Here is a 15,150-nt window from a genome sequence, read left to right as displayed (position 1 = left end):
GGCATTTTACATTTAAGTTCCAGTGCTTAACTTCCCTTCTAGAGTCCTACTCTGCTGTGGTTTACTTGAATAAATTCAACTTTATCTAATACTTGCCCATTCAGTCGGCTCAAATTACTAAATGTATACCGATGTCATCATTGCAAGGGAGAGGAGGGAGGTCGGGGTGACGGTGGTGACGGGAGGGGGGGTTGATAGTATTCTAGAGAGCAAAGGGAGTCTATTCAAAGGTTGCAGTTAATTCGAGGTGGAATTTCGTTTGAAGTCGTCTCCTTGTTAATCCAAAATGACAGGAATGAAATCAGTCATTGTTGGTATGTATAGTGATGAAGAAATCGTGATCACCTTTGTAACCTCGGTCTATGATATTTCTAGGGAGGTTAGAATTTTGTTGTTGCTGTCTTCTGCTGGACAAAAACATTGTATGGTTATAGAATGTAGAAATAATAAGCTCAATTCATTTTGTCTATTCTTAGGTCTAGAAAGAATAAATGTAAATGTTCTGGGTTGCCAGTAGGCATCATGCTACACATGTAGCCTTGTCTTTTCATTGTGGATGTATATACTGATAGTGTTATACTCTATTTAGGTGGTGGAACCGGTTTCATAGGTCGCTCCCTCACTATGCAGCTGCTAAAAAATGGTTATCAGGTTTCAAATGTTTCCAGAATGCCTTCACCGCATAACATGAGCTGGGTTAGTGAACTTGTACATTCTTATTTCCTTCACGTCTGCGTGTGCGCACACCTTGTAAACCTGCAAAGTTTTAACCTACCTTGCACTTTTTTTTTTAGGATGAACTTAAAAATGTAGGTTTGCCAGATGGAACCACAGCTGTAGTTAGTATGGCTGGCCAGAACATTTTGGATGCTAAGAGACGCTGGACACCAGGTTTCAAGCAAAATGTTTGGAACAGTCGAGTTAATACTACACGATCTCTGAAAGAGGCAATTTTAGCAGCTCCCAAAAAGCCAAAAGTATTTGTATCAATCTCTGGTGTAGGTCAGGATTTTTTGAAAGTAATCTATATGATGCTTATGAGTCACATGTATTTTAGAATGACCCTTTATTACAGGTATTTATCCACCAAGTTCATCAGCTGAGTATACAGAAGACAGTCAAGTAACTGCAACAGATTTTCTCTCAGAGCTAGCTATTGCATGGGAAGAAGCAGCTAAACTTCCCCCTGATTCAGGAGTGCGTCAGGTTACCATTAGATCAGGTAAATTTCCTTTCTTTATGTATTAATTATTTTGCAAGTTAAAATTTCCTTATTCTAAACCTGATTTTTGAAGGTGTTGTTCTGGGGCGCAATGGTGGTATGATTCAGCAACTGTATGTACCATTTTTCCTCGGTGTTGGTGGTCCGATAGCATCTGGTAATCAGTACATGCCCTGGATCTACATAGATGATATTTCAAGACTCATTCAGTTTGCCATAGAAAATGAAAAGGTTTCGGGTGTTTTGAACGGTGTTGCTCCACAAGTGAGATTTTGAATTTTAAGCTGATATACTTCATCTGAGTTCCATCACAAAAAATAACATTATAACTAAGTTACATTTTCACAGGTGATCACAAACAAAGAATTTGCCTCAGCTTTTGGAAAAGCCATGTGGAGGCCAGCAATAATACCTGTTCCAAAGTTAGCCTTAGATTTAGCATTTGGAAATGAGCGAGCCAAGATTATGACTGAAGGACAAAAGGTTATTCCCAAGAGAGTTTTGGAGTATGGTTTTAAATACGAATATCCAGATATTGATAAGGCCTGTGCAAAATGTGCTCGTCTTTTCAATGACTACGGATTGAAATGATGGTCAGTGATATTAGAATGTAAGTAGCCAATTTCTTTTCTGTATAAAGTAAAGTAATTACGTAATTGTTATTTTGCATGTGTACCGTGTTGAACTAACATACACTATACACTGAATCTTGTCTGTTTAAGGAGAAACAATTTGCCATCAAAATACTTAACGATTTTTCATTACACATGTTTGATTCTGTGATACTGTAATGTTGTAATTGAAATGCACTGTGAAATTAGAAAATCAATGAAATAGATTTAATTTATAATTCTTTAGAAAGCAAGCAAATTACTGAATGTGACAGATAAAATAAAAAATAATGCTTCCTCTGTTTTACTTTGATTGACAATTATTGGACTGCCAGGCCAGGCAGAAACATTTCCTAAGGATATGGGTAATTTTAATCTGTGTTTTGCAAAACAGAAATTGCAACATCATTCACATTTCTTTGCCATGTCAAATCCAGGGCACCAGTGGACGAAAACTTAAAGATTTTTTTGTCTGAGAATTCTTGGCAAATCATATGCTTCCTTTTCTCTTCAAGAAAAATTAAAAATTGTGTTGACAGGTTTAATGTTTAGACTTAATGTTATTAGATGCAATGCTAAGCTATTTTAAAATAAGCTTAAATAATGATTCATCTGTTAGTAAATATAAATGGTTGGATGTTGCATGACACCCTATGACATGACAATCGGACTCTAATTGAACCAATTGTTGTTTGGCTACCTGGGCTACCCTTCTTCCAGTTGAACGATTGCGTAATTCACTTCCAACAGCTGATGGTTGCCGATACAAATATATATGCCTTGACGTATCACAAATAGCTGCATAGGACATATCTAAAGAAAAAAAAGGGAGGGGGGGGGGATGGTCAGTTTTCAAAATTTGGTCAGTTTTCAAAATTTGGTCAGTTTAAAAGACTCTTAGCTTAAGAATGAAGTAAGGTTAATGTGCAGGTTGTACTAACCTGATGGACAAACTGTAAACTTTCTGTGTTGCTTTGATGCCTGGACATAACCGAATGCCAAAAATGTTCCTACATGCGTAATAGGCCAGATATTGGAGTCACGATTCATTTCATCCATCTGCCAGACACAAGCATCAACATCATGCCTAACACACAATGCAGGAGGTGCACCAGCTGTCAAAGAAACATTGAACAGCCATTGATGCCCACCCATGCTGACCTGAAAAAGATATGAAACAACAAATTTAGTTAGTGCATGCATTTTATGACAGGAGGGAAACAGATTCCTCATAATTGTTGTTACCTGATGAGAAATAGTATGGTCTTTGGAATCAAGGCGTAACAACACAGAGGTGTCTCTCGGAAATGCATCACAATCCTCTAGCTCCTGACTATTATACGCTGGTGCAACATCTGTAATATTTGTTAGAGCTGAATAATCGTTCAATTACATAGTGAAAAGTTCAGTCAGCTTTTTCAAAGAGATAAGTACCATTTGTAGCAGTTTCCACAGTTTCTGAACAAAGATGGGCCAGACGTTGATGAACTTCTTCAACAAGGGCAGGATCCATTATTTCCTCACCTTTCTGACAGCCAACAATTAACTCAGGCCAAACCACACCATTCTCCACTTTAGTTAAAATAATTTCTAATCTGTATATAAGAGAAAAAAACATAACACCATAAAAATAAGTAAAGAGAGAAAGAGAGAGAGAGAGAGAGAGAGAGAGAGAAGATACTTTAATTGGACTAGCTGCTAGGAAAGATAGCTTAAGCACCTAAGATTATACTCACTTCCCTGATGACAAAGTCCAGCATGTAAGATCAGAATCAACTCTTTGATGTAAGGCACCCTCGAGAACTACATTATCTCTGATGTTTATTTGAAGAGACAATGGACTAACTGTGACTTTAATGTCAGACTTTGCAACATCAGCAGCAACAGGCACATTCAGAGTAATATCATCACCTTTCTGAAGCCATGAAAATACAATCTGGTGCTTGTACTCGACTGCAGGAAAAAAAAGTCTATTAACACATTGAGTCGTAAGTGACAACTCATTTGGTCCAAAAGTGAACTCTTCTCACAAAGCCCCCAAAGCAAGGAGGGCACACTTCTGACTCCTGAGGGTGAACGTATGAGGAAGTGGTGGGGAAAACTCACTTCTGAACCAAATCAGGCCACCTTGTACTGCAAATAAGTCCTCCAATTGGACTTAAAGTGTTAAGTACTAACCTTTTTTATCTTGCTTATCTTCTGCAACAGGGTTTTCAGAGTCTACAGTAAATTTTAAAGGCCGATCACTTGCAACAAACAAAGCTGTGCAACTAGGCTCTAGAGAAGCAAAGTCAATGCTGCCTCCACCAACTAATTGCCTTGCTGTCTTCATACCCCAGTTTTGCTGACTTAGTTCTCCTAAGTTTATTAAAATAGTAATTAACAATCTCATTGAAATTAGATTGAATTGGGACATATTGATGCATTTAAAAAATTTACCTTCTATAGTAACCCAATCTATCACTGATGAAAATTTTGACTTCTTGCCATCTGAGCCCTCAATTTCTTGTTCGGCAATATGAAGAAGAAGGCAGTGCAGCTCACCACAATAATACCGGCTGTTCAATACAACAAAACCTCTTTGCTCTCCGATTGGCTCACAGCTGAATGCAATCTGCATGGTAGGAAGTAAACAAATGTGGCACACAGTGTTATGCAAGTGCAGAAGGTAGCAATCATAGGAATGAAAATGGTTACCTCCCAATTCCTATTTTTGAATGAACGATCTCCAGTATCGACAACATGCAATGTACCAGCTCCATCAGCGATAATAACCAAGTCAGTTGATGCAAAACTTATGGACAAATTGTAATGGCCTGGTCGTCTTTCATGGTGACTTGGTACTTCCCACACTTCAGAAAACGGGGAATCCTTCTGATAAGTAAACACCAACACATAAATAATACAGAATAGTTAAGAGATAAAGTAAATTGTTCGAAAACAGACTACATACAACAAAATCAATGTCAGAATTAAAACAAAGTATTTTCCATTTATCGTCAATGAAGTAAATGTTATCGGTCCATGGATCACAGTACAGTTTATTGTGCAGACCAAACAACTTAGTATGCAAGAATGAGTACTGATCGGCACTCGGGGTGACATTATCGGGCTCTGAAAATAAAAATCAGATTTATTAGTTAGAACTGATATGCTGCAACACACCATCCGACAATAATTTCCTGATTACGAGATTTTATTGAAACCATCCTGCACATAACCAAAGATTCTTACTTGATGGCAAAGCATAGCTCTTAGTGGGGACGGGTTCCAATGACAGTTTGTATCCATCAAACGAAGAATCGAGTAATTTCCCGTCTGGTCTCAAATCAACCAGAATGCGAGGCTTAGCCATGATTTCTCTTGAGTATTTTTGTGGAAGTTCAATCTCGTCACCACCTGCTTGCTCATGAAGCTTCGAAAATAAACAAAACTCATTACCAACATAACAAAACAAACAAAGAAAGTCGTTTCGTCGTTTCGCTTTCACATCAGCTCGAAAAATATTGAAAGAGATAGCACCAGAAAATAGAACTGGAATACATGAGTGAACTTTGCCGTGTTCTTTAGAGTTGAGTTCTTAAAGCATGCCAATAGGCGTCGGCAGCCACCAGCAGCTTGGTGGCCGATAAGTTGCATACCCACCAGGCGCCTTGCCACATGGAGGCTTCTCCTACTGGCATTACTTGAGCGTTACCTGACATGTACTAGTTATAACGCCGAAACTGATGTTATCCCACTGCCAGTCCAGACCAGGTGCGCTTTCTACATTTTATGTATTTTTGATCAAAAATCTATACACTACGTGCCTGATTCACGCCGTACGTCATGCACGTCAGTGCACGGGTGCGCGCGGGTTTGCCCATGCTTGCTGTCCACGGCTCCCCAAGGCCCCGTGCAAGTAGGCAACCCACCCGCATGCATGCATGCGGTACAGTATCACCACGAAAGTGCGTGGGGCGAATCAGCCGCCTGGTATATTGCTTGTGTGTGTATAGCTAATTGTGCGCCTTCATCAAGACATCAACAGAGAGGGATTAGCATCTTGGCACCTAGGCCCCGTGCCATTCGGTGCCCACCCATAGCTGCGTGCTGGGTCTGCTTAGCTGCGCGCAGGTAGCGCTTCGTGCGGTGGACGCTGGAGTTACCTGTTGCGCGAGCGCGGAGGGAGGGGAGAGCGCGGCTTCGCGTTCGCGGGCCGGGCCGGGAGTGGCTTCAGCCACCAGAGACGCAGCGCAGGCGGCAGGCAGGCCTTAGTGTACAAGTTGAAGTTGACGAGGACGGTGCACGTCGCGCCGCCGCCCCCTCCGCCGCGCTCTGCAGTCTATCAAAACGAACCAAAGAGATCAAACAACCACGCGAGTGCAGTGTGCAAAATAACGGATAACCATGACTTCGGAGGAGCCCCTACGAATATCGCAGGTATATGTCTGGGAGCGGAGCGTACGAATCCCAAGAAACGGCGCAGTATACCACGAGGGGAGTCGGGGCGCGCAGCCTCTCGTGGACTGCACGCCCCTGCGCGTCCGCGACTCCGGCCGGCGGCCCCGAAGGCGGCCCCGCTGCCATACAACACGCCCACGTACCGCCGGTCAGCCTTACGGCACTCATGATGTCCTCGGCGCTCGGCGGCGCGCCCGACCAGCGCGGCTGCGGGAGAGGGCCGTGCAGGGCGCCGCACGAGCTTGTTGAAGGCGAGGGCGCGATGCCCTGCGAGGCAACGGCCACCATCGGGTGGGTGCTGTGGAGCGGAGCCGCGCTGCCCGAGCACCGCCGCACTGGACCGGCACACACCTGCGAGCACCGCGTGGGCGGCTCAGAAGTGTCGGCGCCCTCGCGGCCTCGCGGGCCCGCCTGGAAGTCGCAGGACGGTGGCGTCCAGCCGTCCTCGGAGAGACTCCCAGCAGCAAGCTCAAGGTCCTTCGGGTCGGCGAGCATCCCCTCCATCAGTCTCAGTTCCCCTATGGTTGCTGTGGGTCACATTGAGAGCGACAGTCCCGGGTGGATTTCGGCAGCAGGTGTGCGGGGCATGGTTGCGGAGCGCCCCCCCCCCTCTCCCCTCCGGGGGCCCTCACCTTGGGCCCGCCGGACAGGACAGTTCGTGTGTGGCAGAGGTCAGTGCTGAACACAGCAGGAGAGTCGGGCCGCACCTTGCGCCCCACCAAGGGCGCCGAGGGCCCGTGTGCACCGTGCACTCAGTACGCACCGCTCATCTTGTGCCATTGCTCGGGCGGGGCGCGGCGGGGCGGGGCGGGGCGCTCACCTTGAGATGACGCGCCGCGGCGGAGGGGGCGTGGTGATGCATGGATGCGAGGCTGGCCGGGTCGGGCCGGCAGCAGATGGCGAGACGCGGCCCTGTCATCCTCACCAAATGCGGCCAAAGTCTCGGGGGCCTTTCGGCCGCACTCGTTGCTCCCGCCCCCCAGGCGGCACCCCAGCGGAGTGGCGGCGTGGGCGCCTCACCTCACTCACGCCAAGGGGGTTGGAAGCAGGGTCGTCGCGGCTCCCAACAACTGTTCGTGAGGGATGGGAGTCGCACGCCCACTGCCTCCGATAGGGCATTCTGTCAAATCTTTTAATGGAGTGAAGAAGTTACCAAGAATTGCCGGGACATAGCCAACCGCCAACCAAAGGGCAAGGCGGAAAACGAAACAGTCCCCTTTGGGATCTTCCAGAAAGTACGTCCGTCATTCGCCGTCGCGAAGCTGCTAAGTTCAGCCCCAGCAAGCTCTCGTAGCGCCTGGTAGGTAGACACAATCTAGTCTGCAGTGCATGCGTGTACTGCGGGGTGGCCTACCTTGAGTCTCGCAGGCGCCGAGCTCCCCCAATCTGGCGAATTAATTTGAGGAAAACGGACGTACTTCCTGGACGATGCCTTTTCCGATAATACTTGGTGACTTCTCACTGGCGTTTCGCGATTCTTCATTAACACTGCCACCCGTGGAAGACATTTCTTGTCGACGGTTTAACGTGGTTTGTGGACAGCCCCGGCCGACCGGCCGCCGGCCCCAGCACACCCACGGCCGGCCTGTGCTCCGCGGCGAGCGAGAGGTGCGGCTCCAGCCTCCCGGCCCGCCTGGAGAAGCACGCGGGCTCCTGGAGCTCCTGGAGCACACGTACTCACCGGCGTGCGCCGGGCGATGGAGGGAGATCCAAGGGGCTACATAAATGCCCTCAAATTGTAAATTCGTCAAACACCCCCTATTCGGCCCCACGTTAATTCACGCGATTCCCACGTTAAACCGCCACCGTTCCGTTGCACGCGCGGTTACTTGACTTGTCCAGCCCCTGAGCTCAGCGCGAGCAGGCCCCAGGGGTGTGGGAGGGCGAGGCCCGCGCCGCAGACGTCGGGTCGGACTCACAACGCCCCTCCCCGCCTCACTTCTGCGCGCGCCGGAAGCTGATTCACGTGTCGCCGGCCACCGCCAGCCACGAGGGCCAGGGCCATGAGGCGGACTGGCCGAGGCGCACACGCTCTCACCTGCAGTCTGATTCCGTACAGTGGCTAGTATTCTCATCTATCTCCCAGCTAACGCCAGTCACCCACGAGTGCGACGATGGCACATACGCAGGTACGAATGCCGCGTTGCGCGGAATCACCCTACTGCTGGGTGATTCGTACATCGTACACCTCGGCCCTCGTTGCAATCATGGGATGGGGCCCCGTCCTAGCCGGGAGAGAGAGAGAGAGAGAGAGAGAGAGAGAGAGAGAGGGCACGACTTGACCAATGTGCGGAACCACCCTGCCTGACAAGCCGCCTCCCGGACCCACCCCCTGGTTGCCTGACGTGGGCCCGACCGCGACCCTGAGCGCGCCGGGCGCCCTACTCCCTGTCTCCCCGCACCAGACCTTTTCCTTTATTTCGCCCGGCCGGCCCGGGCTTATGCAACCGGTTACGATGGACAGCGCGCCGGGCCGGGAGGCTGGGCCGGGAGGCTGGGCCGGGCCCCCCGGGCGGCCGGAGCGCAGGACTGGACCGGGCGGGGCCGTGGGGCATTGATTGTCACGACGATCTGCGCTGCCTGGCCGTCAGCCGGCGGGGCAGCTATCACCTCTACTATCACCCACCACACCACCCCGCCCCGCTCCTCCCCTGTCACATGTCGCATCGCGAGCCCGATCATTCATGAAGCGCCGCTCAGAGATCGACTCCTGCGGTGGCGTCATGTGATTCCCACTGCATTTGTGAATGGGCGGTTGCCCCCTCCCTCCCCATCCCTCCTCCAGCGTCACTTTACCATGGTTGACCCGACTGACCCACTTCCTATCAGCCACCACGGGAGTTCGCAGTGCGGCGCGGCGGAGGACACACACGTGCGAACGCGGCGAACAAAGAGGGAAGGGTCTCTCCGCAGAGTGTGCACCGGAGTGAGGCGAATCGACAACGCGGGAGGAAATAAATGGCAGCATTAGAAACGTCCCTTGCAGTTTCCGTTTGAGTCTCACGCCTTCTTGACAGTCTGTACAGTACGGCGTCAGCCGTAGTGTCCTAGTGGCGGTCTCTGTTCAGTAGCCCCCCGGGCCATGTTCACGACCGTCCTCGCCCAGCCAAGCCGAGGGTGCTTTGTAGTCCTACATAGGACGCCGCCGCCACTATAATATGTCGCGAGCGCAACGCTGGCGCGTCGCCTGAACCGCGGGTCACTTACTCCAGGCCGGGGGGGGGCTCCACACCGTTGCGTAACGCCCGCGCCGCTCGGCTCGCGCACTTCCTTGCACATGTCGGTGCGGGCCGTATGGCTCGGCGCGGACCGGGCCGGTTGGAGTTGGAGGTGCGGCCGACGGGAGGACCAGGGAGGGGTGCGGGGCCGTGCCGGGCCGGGGATGGAGGACTCCGGACCACGGTGTACACCGTGCTCCGGACATCCCCTGCGGCACTCGTCCCACCCCTCCAGGGTGGACCATACCCGACAGCTGCGAACCACCACGGCCGTCGGGGCGGCCTTGGACGCTGCTGCGGTTCGCCGTCGTGGCGCGCCGCCGCGCGGCCTGCTTGTGTCGGCACGTCGCGACGCTCCGCGGCTCCGTTTCGAGGCCCTGAAGGCCCCCCTGCTCCTTTCGAACCCGACCCGCGACCGCCGCCGGAGACGCGCCCACGAAATGCCGCGCGGCCAGCCGGGCAGGCAGACTGCCAGGCCGCGGCACGGCCAGCCCGGCCCACGCCATGTACGGCACATGGCCGGAGTGGAGTGCGGCCCCGCCAGGCCCCGCCGGGCCCCGCCAGGGCCCCGCCGCCTGGCCTAGGAGCGGCGCGGCCGATCTGAGCCGGTACGGTCGGAACAAAACGTTTCCGCCGCCGCGCGTGTGCCGCCTACTGCCGCGCTACGCCCCGCCCCGCGCCGCCCCGCCAGTTCAGGCCCGCCTGCCGATTGTTTTGCCCCCGCCATTCTTTTCTTCGGGTCAGGGATGGTTGGGACGCTTTGCATTTGGGAATGGGAGAAATAAATAAAAAGCGGGGCGAAGGTCGCGTGCCGCTTGCGGTCGGGGGTCGGGCCGGGCCGGGCCGCGGGTGGGTCGCGGAGTCTGAGGCCGGAGGGCAGGCGTGGCGTGCGTCGATGAGCGACAAATGGCCCAGGTCGGTCGCTGTACAGGGTGGGTGTTGTAAGCCGCGCCCCCATCTGGTTACACTGTCCCACATGCCTGACGGCGTGCGGGCGGCCTGCCTACCGACTCTCACCACGGCGCCTGCCTTCCCCCGGCGAGTATGCAACTCGTTCGCAGGCATGCATGCGCATGCGTAAAACCAGAAGGGGGCGCGGCTCGCATAACACCCACCCTGTATTGTCGTGTGGTCCAAACAAACGACCTTTCAGATAAGATCAGGCAGGACCCGCCCGGCGCTGTCTCTTTGCTTCCATGTCGCTATCCCTCCCTCCGCTCTGCTGCGCTGTCCCCCCGTCCTGTCCCCCGAGGATCGTGACCGGCGTCATCGCTTATCAGCCCGGGCCCCGGCGTGGCGCGTGTGGCTCCCGATCAGCTCTCCTGCCCCGCGGGGCCTCGTCTCGCACCTCGCCAATCAGCCGTCCTGTCGCGCCCCATCGCGCGCCCCACCAGTCAGCTGTGCTGTCGTGTCGCATCTCCCATATCTTGCACCCACCAATCAGCGGCGCCCGGCGCAGCAGACCTACCCGTCGGGTCTGGAACGAAACTAGTTGGGAGGCACAAGTTAAAAGGCCGGAGACGACCACTCATTCATCGCGGGAAAGAGTTGTTAACGAAGTTGCTATTATAGCTGTGCTTATAATTTTGAGGAGTTCGAGGTCGTCCAGAGCGTGGTGCCGATCCATAGAGCACTAATGGACGCCGTTCCAGAGGTTGCTGTCCCGGTGGCGAGGGCGCCTGTGAGGCATCGCGATCGGGACGAGCAAGGCGTCGAGTCGTCAGTGGGGTGCTGGACACCGAGGGGGGGGGGGTCTCACGAGTAGTGTATGGGTGTATTGTAACGGAGGAAAACTATACAGCCTCTCCTGCGTGGCCGGTTGGTGACCCGGCGCGGCGAGGCGGCCGAGGCATCGAGAGAGGGCAGGCGGGGCGGGGACGCCGTCAGGCGTTGGGCAACAGGTTCCTGCACATCAGCCGGCCGGCCTGAGCTGAGCCCGGCGAGGAGCCCGGCGAGGAGCCTGGCTCCGGGGCCCGCCTTATCGTGCTGATGACCCGGCCAGCCGGCGTGGCGGGGCTGGAGGGGCGGGGAGGTGAACGGCGAAGGGCCCCGCGGGGGCAGGGGCACCGCAGTCGACGGCGAGGTGGGGCGGGGCACTATGATCCCGCCGAGCGGTGGTGGGATCCCAGTAAAGAAAACTTATAGATTTCGATGGGGCTGTTGCCAAAATGCTTTTATCGACCGTCGTTAAAAGTTATATAGCTTTACGGAATCGCTAGAGTTCCAGATTCCAAACGAACAGAAACACTCTATCTATTCCACTCTTTTACAACGTTTTCTCTCGAGTACAAAGTATTGTGACTTCTCTAAATCGGTTAATAATTTAAGTCATGTGTTAGAGGAGTACAGTAAGCACTCCAGCATGTGCGTTTTACGCCCGGTTTTATGGCAAAAAGCATGAAAACTTGATCCACGTAGTGTATGTCCCATGCTTCCCCATCTTTGAGGTTTCCAACTCTTACCCGTCCTGACCCCACTTTGCGACGCTAATGACCATAGCGCCTGCAGCGCGCTGGGTAGGCCGACCCGCCGAGCAGCTGAGTGGAGCCGGCGGCCCATCCTGAGCGCCTCGGTGCAGGGCGGGCGTTGCTAGTGCAGGTGCAGGCGCTCCCTTTCCTGGGCAAACGGAAGATTTTTGGCGGTCAACGAGGGACGTTCGTTACGGGGGCACCTTTAGAAGTCGTTGAGGGGAAGATGGCAGGAGTGCATGGCATTGCACTCCCAAGAAATGCGTTTTTGGAATCAAGTCGCGTGGCTCGGGACAACGACTGCGTGTACTCAAGAGGCTTGCGTGCATGCAAGAGACTAGGTGCAGGGAGAAGTATAGGTTATGGTACTCGTAGAGCCAAGCAGCCACGGGTCCGAGCGGAGCTCCTGATGCCAGTTAATATTCGAGTAAGTCTTTTCGAGACATAAACTTTTAACTTTTGGGTGTAGATGATTAATATTTAATACATTTCTCACAACAATGTTGTTATGTCCACCCGATTTTCGTTAAGGAGGTGACAAGAACGATCGGGTCCATGCCGCCCTGAACTAACCACTTTTAATGTTTACACGCTGTTGTTATGATCCACTATCGGAAACACCGCAAAGTTAAGTATTTATGTCTCAAGATCACTTACTCGAATGAAAAAAGGCGTCAGAAGCTCCGCTCGGACCCGTGGCTGCTTGGTTCTACGAGTACCATAACCTATAACTTACTTCTCCCTGCACCCGACTTCAATAATATCGTCTATCTGGGCTGAATATGGTATTGAAACGTCATGAAAATTCGTCTTTTATTATTCTAAGATCATTTCGGCCCTTCCCGACGAAAGAAACGGCGAAATCTGCGAAATCAGAAAAGAACGTTTCGGAACGGTTCTAGGCGGCGCCTGCTCGGAGGTCGGCCCCGTAGGGAGAATGGCGCTCGGCAGACTTCGCGCGGCTCCAGCTCTCGGGGACGGGGTCAAGTGGCACCTTTTTTTGAATTTTGGCGATGCGCCCAAGCTTCCTGAGCCCAACGCACTTTCAAACGACCCGAAAATCGCAGCGGTGGCTGAGATATCGTGACGAACATCTGGCGCGGCAGCGGATCGGGCGCCCACCGTTGCCTATCCATAAGCCCTAGTCTCTTGGTGCATGGACTTCCCTATAAGTGGCGTGGAATCGATGTAAATAAGAAATGCGAAGGAATAATGCAATTTTTGTCGGTTGCGCATACACCTACTTGCGGTGTACAATTTGACCCGAAAGTGCGCCGGCGTGGACCACCGCCCACCGCAGTGGCCTGGTCAGTCCCTGCGTTATTGGCCGGCCCAAGGTCGGCAGTGCATTTTGCGGAAGGGCGTGGCGGCGCTCTGGTGGGTTCGACATTGCCGCTCCCACGAGCGGAGCATCGCTGCCCGCGCTCTCCAACTATCCCTCATGCTTTCTCTGTGTCCACAGGTGGGGCTGGCGGCGCGGTCCCCGGAGGGCCATGCGGCCAAGGGGATGGCCATCAAGGGCCACGAGGACCTGTGGGTCGAGATCCAGGCCAACACCTTCCGCAACTGGGTCAACGAGAACCTGCGCGGCTCGGGCCTGGGCCACGTCGCCGACCTGGCGCAGGACCTCCAGGACGGCACCAGGCTGTGCGCCCTGGTGGAGGCGCTCCAGAAGCGGCCGCTGCGCGGCTGGGTGCGCCGCCCGGGCAACCGGCACCAGCACCTCGAGAACGTGTCCTGCGCGCTCAAGGCGGTCGAGGCGGACGGCGTCAAGCTCGTCAACATAGGTGAGTCGGCTAATCGCCGCCGCAGTAAAGTGTTTGTGACCGAGCGCGACGCGCTGTCCGGCAGTTGGCGCCGCGTCGCGTCGTGAGGAGGCAATCAGCCGCAGGGAGATTAGCTCGCAGGGCGGAGGCGGAGGGTAGGTATGAGCCAACCCCAAGGCCAACCTATAGGTAGGGCTGGGTATGCGAATGTTTCCGACTTCGCCATCGTATCGCTGCGAATCGGTACGATTTAAAATTAGCGACACACTCATGGACGAGCGCTCCCACCAACACAATAGATGCTGTTTTGGTCAGGGAAGTGCGTCCGTCATTCACCGTCTGAAATTGCCAAGCTCAGACTGTTCAAGCTCTCATAGCGCCTTAGAGGTTGGCAATATTTTGCACGCAGTGCATGCGTGTACGGCGGGGTGGCCTACCCGGAGTCTCGCAGGCGTCGAGCTCCCGTACTTTAGCATAATCACCCGGTACTTTCTGGACGTATGTAGCACAGGTCAGGCAAAGAAAGGTTCCAAAATCGTTGGTAGATTGTTTGGTGACCTCGGCTGAAGCTGGTAAAATATGTATTGTGGAACTACGGACGACTGCACCCCCTGATCAGGTCGAGTTTGATAAAGGTTAGGTATGAATGAAAGAAGTGAAGTGACCTGAACGTTCAGAGAGAGAACGTTTGAAGAGTGATCCGTAGAACCGAGGAAGGAGCACGAGCGACCGCGTGTGTTATTCTTTTTTAAAATGTTCTCGCGCTGTGCCTAGTCTGTCGCCACCGGTTCCCACCCCCTGGTACCCCTCGGTGCGACGCGTACGTGCTAAGTGACCCGGCGACCCGGCGCCACAGCCGCGGCGGCGCTAGGGCGGCTCCCTCCCTGTGCACACGGCCGGCGGGGTGCGGGGCGGGGCGGGGCGGCGGTACTCCGCATTGCTCTGTGTTGCAATCCTGTTTGCTTTGCTCTCGGTCGGCCGGGTACGCGAGGGGAAGGGGAGGGGGGGGGGCAGCGCGGCGTGCTGCACCAATCGGCCATGCTGTTTGGACTCCTTCGTGTTGCAAGTCCCCCCCTCCCCTCCCCACCCCGGGCCGAGCTCGGGTCCGCAGCGCCCGCGGCACGCCTGTCGGATAGGCATTCCAGTCGCGCATCCCTGCCCGACGGGCTTGCCCACCTCCCAGGCGGTTCTTTTCTCGAAGCTAGCTAAGTTTAGCTTGCCCGGTCGGTCATATTGACTCACACAGGCAAATCCTTTACGAGGTTTCAGTTGTTCACCATAACTTGCACATAGGAATGTGGTGGGCACCTCCGGTCACGCGTTCACTTCTTTGATCTCATTGTGCAACAGCATGGCTCCATTCTACGTTGCAACGCAACCTCTGTGACCGCATGCGCGCATGGGCCGAGCCGAGGGAGTCCA

General features: G+C 53.3%; 3 protein-coding genes across 5 annotated transcripts in view; 2 read left to right on the top strand and 1 right to left on the bottom strand.

Moving 5' to 3' along the window:
• Nucleotides 1-166: 166 nt before the first annotated feature.
• LOC113205447 (epimerase family protein SDR39U1) lies at nucleotides 167-2,140 on the top strand. The gene is made up of 6 exons (XM_026421083.2): nucleotides 167-314; nucleotides 590-696; nucleotides 795-1,002; nucleotides 1,076-1,222; nucleotides 1,296-1,486; nucleotides 1,571-2,140. Exons 1-6 carry the CDS (start codon nucleotides 287-289, stop codon nucleotides 1,811-1,813), a joined length of 924 nt encoding a protein of 307 aa, XP_026276868.1. The 5' UTR covers nucleotides 167-286; the 3' UTR covers nucleotides 1,814-2,140.
• LOC113205446 (nudC domain-containing protein 1) lies at nucleotides 2,040-5,487 on the bottom strand. 3 transcript variants are annotated; one of them, XM_026421082.2, is made up of 11 exons: nucleotides 5,377-5,487; nucleotides 5,068-5,248; nucleotides 4,787-4,947; nucleotides 4,531-4,707; nucleotides 4,273-4,447; nucleotides 4,012-4,191; nucleotides 3,570-3,786; nucleotides 3,268-3,428; nucleotides 3,079-3,188; nucleotides 2,775-2,994; nucleotides 2,040-2,646 (listed from the first exon to the last, which is right to left on the bottom strand). In XM_026421082.2, exons 1-11 carry the CDS (start codon nucleotides 5,470-5,472, stop codon nucleotides 2,414-2,416), a joined length of 1,911 nt encoding a protein of 636 aa, XP_026276867.2. In that variant the 5' UTR covers nucleotides 5,473-5,487; the 3' UTR covers nucleotides 2,040-2,413. The 3 variants fall into 3 exon arrangements, with proteins under 3 accessions (XP_026276867.2, XP_052123093.1, XP_052123094.1); XM_052267133.1 differs by having other exon boundaries at nucleotides 4,531-4,704; XM_052267134.1 differs by having other exon boundaries at nucleotides 5,356-5,424.
• A 591-nt stretch (nucleotides 5,488-6,078) lies between these two features.
• LOC113205442 (filamin-A) overlaps nucleotides 6,079-15,150 on the top strand; it is a 40,030-nt gene continuing 30,958 nt past the window's right edge. Inside the window, exons 1-2 of the mRNA XM_026421075.2 lie at nucleotides 6,079-6,255; nucleotides 13,425-13,749. Coding sequence (XP_026276860.2) covers nucleotides 6,223-6,255; nucleotides 13,425-13,749 — 358 coding nt within the window. The 5' untranslated portion in view covers nucleotides 6,079-6,222. The remainder of the gene's footprint in view (nucleotides 6,256-13,424; nucleotides 13,750-15,150) is intronic.

This window comes from Frankliniella occidentalis, unplaced genomic scaffold (genome assembly GCF_000697945.3).
Source record: "Frankliniella occidentalis isolate FOCC.00 unplaced genomic scaffold, Focc_3.1 Scaffold47, whole genome shotgun sequence".
NCBI lineage: Eukaryota > Metazoa > Arthropoda > Insecta > Thysanoptera > Thripidae > Frankliniella > Frankliniella occidentalis.
The sequence above is the reverse complement of the archived record's forward strand: the minus strand, read 5'-3'. Positions and strand labels throughout refer to the sequence as shown.